This window comes from Tachysurus fulvidraco, chromosome 2 (assembly GCF_022655615.1).
Source record: "Tachysurus fulvidraco isolate hzauxx_2018 chromosome 2, HZAU_PFXX_2.0, whole genome shotgun sequence".
Classification (NCBI taxonomy): domain Eukaryota; kingdom Metazoa; phylum Chordata; class Actinopteri; order Siluriformes; family Bagridae; genus Tachysurus; species Tachysurus fulvidraco.
The window spans coordinates 23,194,826-23,200,825 of record NC_062519.1 but is presented as its reverse complement, the minus strand read 5'-3'; the positions used below and the strand labels follow the sequence as shown (position 1 = coordinate 23,200,825).

At 43.4% G+C, this 6,000-nt stretch overlaps 1 protein-coding gene across 1 annotated transcript in view; it reads left to right on the top strand.

Moving 5' to 3' along the window:
- tmem59l (transmembrane protein 59-like) overlaps window positions 1-6,000 on the top strand; it is a 13,397-nt gene that overhangs the window by 244 nt on the left and 7,153 nt on the right. The window contains exons 1-4 of the mRNA XM_027152285.2: window positions 1-99; window positions 4,718-4,823; window positions 4,955-5,049; window positions 5,138-5,290. The exon at window positions 1-99 is cut by the window's left edge and continues 244 nt beyond it. Of these exons, the coding sequence (XP_027008086.2) occupies window positions 1-99; window positions 4,718-4,823; window positions 4,955-5,049; window positions 5,138-5,290 (453 nt within the window). The remainder of the gene's footprint in view (window positions 100-4,717; window positions 4,824-4,954; window positions 5,050-5,137; window positions 5,291-6,000) is intronic.

The following is a 6,000-nucleotide window of genomic DNA, read 5'->3' as shown; positions in this document are numbered from 1 at the left end:
GCGATGGCAGCATCCGATCTGTTTGACAATCAACTGGGAGACATCAGCTACTGTAAAAACCAGTGTCAGACCACCATCAAAAACAAAAAAGCTGCCAAAGTAAGTCATTTATACAGCCTGCACAAATTGATCATGTCATTAATAATAATTATAACAATAAGGGGATATCCAGGAGCTAGAATCTTGCCTGCTGTTTTGCGCAGTCGCAGATATTTCCTGTATAAATGCAGTAGGAATAACAGACTCCTCATTGGGCAGATTCCCGCAATCAGCACTTTTAACGCCGGATTGCCAATGACGACACTGCGCAAAATTCTACCCAGGCCTTGACTAGAGCTAATTGTCCATCAGTATTCAGTATAATCAAAGCCATTGTGTGTATTTGTTCTCTGTTTACCTTCATGTGCATCAGGAGTGCAGGGTGACCATAATTACGCACGAGCTGTAATGGTGGTATGGGACGCGAGGGGGGGCATTTGGTTTGGGGGCAGTGTATTTAAGATGATTTTGCATAATATAGTGTTGTAAGCAAGCGAATTCGATCATCTTTGAAGGATGACTAGTTGGTGCGTGCTATGTCGCTTTGATGAGCCTGTATGATGACGAGGCTCGCAGATAAATCCATGTATATTTCCAATAATCGATAAATACTGAAAGAAAGAATGAAAGACAGGGACGACGCGGTGTAAAATGGGAAAGCTGAGAGAATTTGGATGCTCCTGTTGTTCTCCTTTCATCCGCAAGTCGGCGCTGTCTGCTATATTTTACTGCTGACCTCATAAAGCAGTATATGATGCCTGATTTGGACTAGAGAGACAAAAGAGAGCCAGGCCTTTATCCAGAGCATCAATAACTCACAGTCATTGCTTATGGATAGATGACGATCCTAGTAATGTCCAGAGTATCTTTTGGATGTATTTATTTATTTGTTTGTTTGTTTATTTGCCAAAAAATGACAAAATCGTTTATTAAGAATTGAAGTGTTACCACTAATTCCCCCTCCTGATAGAAGGCCATATGAGGCACGTGAAGGCCATGGCCTTGCCACTGTGCAGCAGCCATTAAGACTGTCAAGATGCTTTCAGCAGTTATGGAGATAAATTTATATGTAAGTAAGTTTGAGTAAATTTATTGGGTTTTGCTATCCCACATCCCGCTTGGTTGTGGTTCATTCGAGTTTAAAATGAACATGCATTTTCCATTTAAAGGAGGTCTTAGATGTATTATTATTATTGCTATTATATGTGTATAATTAGTTCTACGATACATTGACAAGAGAAGGTAATTGCAGTGTCCTCTGTGTCAAACGATTATACTTATAATTTACTATATACCCACCTTATCATATAAAATGGTGTGGTCTGATTGCTAGAATTCAGCATATTATGGTGTATCTTGTGTTTGATATAAACTTTGAGTGCCCTTCGTTAAAAAGAAGCTAAAATCATTTTATAGAACAATATACATTTTCTGAAGAAAATCTGAACCGTTCCAAAACCTGGACGTGTGTGGATAGATAAGGTGTCTATACTGTTAGCGGCATGTGTACAGAGAGGGTGCCAATACTTTTGGACAGAAGTGGATATGTGCAAATTTTGTGATTGCAGTTATTTTGTGGGTTAACATGCACGTGTTGTTACGTGATGTCATCATAATTCACGTCAACCAGTTCTTCTAGTTGTACCGAGTGTTTTGATATGTCACTTGTGTATGTTGTGGTAAATTTGGGAAGTCGTGGCCTAATGGTTAGAGAGTTTAGGTCGAACCCTAAGGTTGTGGGTTCGAGTCTCGGGCCGGCAATACCACGACTGAGGTGCCCTTGAGCAAGGCAGTGAGCCCCAAACCCCCCACCCCTGCCATCTGCCCCCCGGGTGCAGCAGCATAAATGTCTGCCCACTGCTCCGGGTGTGTGTTCACTGCTATGTGTGTGTGTGTGTTCACTGCTGTGTGCGTGCACTTTGGATGGGTTAAATGCAGAGAACGAATTCTGAATATGGGTCACCGTACTTAGCTGTATGTCACTGTCACTATTATTAAATTTGTGATTTCATTTATTTTGGGCATTGACCTGCACCATGGTGCCATCAGTGTGCCAATACTTTTAGAGCGGATGGGATAGTTATGGTCGAATGGATAGGTCAATGAAATGAGAGTCTACAGTTAAGGCCAGAGCAAACGGTTTCGCTTTCTTGAGCACTATAAGCACTTAAAAAATTACTTGGAACTGGATCCATGATCTCACTTACCATCCAGATGGCTTCGCTGGTTCTTGACATTGTCAGGTTTCAAAATAAACTAATAAACTCCACTTTCTTAACAACAAGTTGTTTGGAAGCATTGTGAGAAGGAAGCAGTTCCTGAGAGCATCTCAGAAAATGCAGTGCCTGGAACATCAACAGATGTTGTTAGAACTACTGTTGTGTTATACTTAGATCACATTTTTGGTCATGCACAACATCTGGATGTTTGGGGATGCCATACATAAAAATGCACATGAAAACCAATGTACTGGTGGATCACTGATGGAGCCAAGCATATCACCAGATCAGCACAGAAACGGTTAAATAAACATCATTTTCTGGAACTGAAGCCAATATAAAAGAGTTTAAACTGAGGAGGAAGTAAGGAGGAATACATGAAGATGAAGATCTCTAACCTTGTTAGACGTAACAGGAAGAGACTCAGTGCTTTGGTCTCTTCAGAGCCAGTGTCACAAAATATTCACCGTTTTAATTAATGGTGCTTGCAAAGCAACATTCTTGTTAGCTTGCATGCTGATTATAATCCTTCTGGACAAAAATATTCGACACGTAACTTGTCCCGCAGCTTTTGTCCTAGACCCATGAATGAGGTGTCAAATCGACCAGCTCATTGAGGAGAGGTGTGCTATTTATAAGCGATCCAACCAACGATGTTCGCACAGCGGACAGAAAAGCGGCCAAAAAAGTCCCATAGACTTGAATGGGAAATTCATAAAATTCCTTTAATCTCTCTCTCTCTCACACACACACACACACACACACACACAGCGTGCGCAGAGCTCACGCACGGCTTCTCTTCTGTGTTCTCCTAGTCAATGTAGATGTAAAGGAGACTCTCAATACATGTAACTATCAACTCCACACTATCAATCCAATGATCCACTTGCCTCCAAAATTAACACCATAGCAACCGAGTGCTATTTGCCACGTGCAAGCACCATTCACATTTTCTTCAGGAAATGTACATTCTAGTTCTAGTTACAATTGTAATTAGTACACTATCCGCTTTATTCTAGTGAACCTAGAGTAACATGAGACAGGGAGAACTCACAAAACTCAGTAAAAGGGAATTCAGGATCAAACAGGACCATGGAGCTGTAAAGATGCAATGTAACCCAGTGGGCCACCAACCTACTTGTGATATTAAAATAAATATTTCCTTGAAGATCTACTGAAGTTTCCAGGAAGCCTTACTGTATGAATGGGTGGAATGAGTATTGTGTATCCTCTAGAGCAGTGGTCCCCAACCTTTTTTTGCACGGACCAGTCAATGTTTGATAATTTTACCGCGGCCTGCTGGGGGTTGTGGATGGGGGGTGGTGTCTATACAATTAAATTAAAATGAATAATTTTAATTTAATTGTAGTTTTAAACCATATATACTGTAGATTGTGTGGCCCAGATCACCCCGTGTGGCCCAGTTCACCCCGTGTGGCCCAGTTCACCCCGTGTGGCCCAGATCACCCCGTGTGGCCCAATTCAACAGGGTACCCAGTCGAGATCACCTCTCTCCATGCCAGAGAGTGCTGGTTTTCTACCCTCTCACACAGAATCCATAGAGCAACAGATTGAGTGTCCTCCTTTGGTGGTATTATGCAGCCTCCACTTTTGTTGGAAAGAAAGTTCGGTCCAGTTTCATTTGGCTTGTGCCCGTTTGTAGTCTCACACTGTAGTCTTGTTCTTGACTGACAGCAGTGGCACCTAAGTGCTGTAACCCATTTGTCTTGAGCATTCTAAAAAACCTTTTTCTGCTCACTGCAGTTTGATTATTTGAGTACAGTTGCCTTCCTGCCCATTTTCCTTAACTCCGACTTCTATAACACATTTTTTTTTTTACACACTTCTGTATAAGTTTTGGGGGGCACGGTGGCTTAGTGGTTAGCACGTTCGCCTCACACCTCCAGGGTTGGGGTTCGATTCCCGCCTCCGCCTTGTGTGTGTGGAGTTTGCATGTTCTCCCTGTGCCTCGGGGGTTTCCTCCGGGTACTCCGGTTTCCTCCCCTGGTCCAAAGACATGCATGGTAGGTTGATTGGCATCTCTGGAAAGTTGTCCGTAGTGTGTGTGTGGGTGAGTGAATGAGAGTGTGTGTGCCCTGCGATGGGTTGGCACTCTGTCCAGGGTGTATCCTGCCTTGATGCCCGATGACGCCTGAGATAGACACAGGCTCCCCGTGACCCGAGGTAGTTCGGATAAAGCGGTAGAAAATGAATGAATAAATGTATAAGTTCCTTAAAAATGTAGAATCTACATCATGGTGAAAATGTGTGCATATGACCAACAAGTACAAAAATAATACAGAGTAACGATTATTTTAATTGAATTTTTTAAATTAGTAAAATAAATGAGTGCTGCTTAACCACTTATAAACACAAGTCTTTCATTTTAATGATCGTTACGAGACGCCTCTATGGAGGCAGTGGTGGTTCTAGACCTTACAAGGCTTATGTGCTTGCAGGACTCCGTAATGAATGCGTGCTACCGCGGCTGCCGGCTCTATTCGATTTGCCAGTTCGTGAACGGAAACACAGGATTCAACAACAGCAAGGAGGAATGCCAGGGAGGTGAGGCCTGGGTATAAACTGTAACTTTGCAACTATCTATCTACAAAGCAGCTGCCGAGCTTTGTTGTGAGGGGCAGATATCGATTCTATACAGTATTTCTAATAGTGTATGTCTGTGTGTGTATATGCAGCATGCCAGGAAGCATACAGTAAGCTACTGGAACAGGAAGCATGTAGCACAGGCTGTACCAGCCAGCCAGCTGAGCCTGAAATCCTGCGGAGGAAGGTAAGACTCTAAGAATTCAGTTAACACCTTCAGGATAATAGATTTTTTGATATGTGAATCAAATAAAACCAGCCTGCTTGCTCTGCAGCTCAAGGCCCTGACCAACCGCCCCAAACCGGTTTCAGTGATGGACGCTTTGTTTGGTTGGTGCAACGATATTGTCAGCTCTGCTCAAAGTTTCATGTCCTCCACCTGGACTTTCTACCTGCAGGCTGATGATGGCAAGGTGGTTGTGTTCCAGGTGAGTTCTTTAAAACTAATTTTTTTTAAAAAAAAATTCTATTTCAGATGACGCATGATGACGTATGTCATAAATGTGTACAGTATTGTCCTGGGAGTTCTCCTTCACATGCTGGAATTTTGACATTTTCTGCTGTATATAGGTCTTTTGTTCTTTTTGTTTCCACACAGTACCTCAAGTTGTAGCATTTTAAAACCTGCTTATTGCCACAAGTGAAAAGGAAGGATTGCTGATTTCCATCTAAATACTGCATTCTGACTAGGGTACAGGAGCAACAGGGATATTCAGACAGGGGGAAGTCGTGGCCTAATGGTTAGAGAGTTTGACTCCTAACCCTAAGGTTGTGGGTTCGAGTCTCGGGCTGGCAATACCACGACTGAGGTGCCCTTGAGCAAGGCACCGAACCCCCCAACTGCTCCCCGAGCGCTGCAGCATAAATGGCTGCCCACTGCTCCGGGTGTGTGTGTGTGTGTGTGTGTGTGTGTTCACGGTGTGTGTGTGTGTGTGTGTGTGTGTGTGTGTTCACGGTGGGTGTGTGTGTGTGTGTGTGTGTTCACGGTGGGTGTGTGTGTGTGTGTGTGTGTTCACGGTGGGTGTGTGTGTGTGTGTGTGTGTGTGTTCACGGTGGGTGTGTGTGTGTGTGTGTGTGTTCACGGTGGGTGTGTGTGTGTGTGTGTGTGTTCACGGTGGGTGTGTGTGTGTGTGTGTGT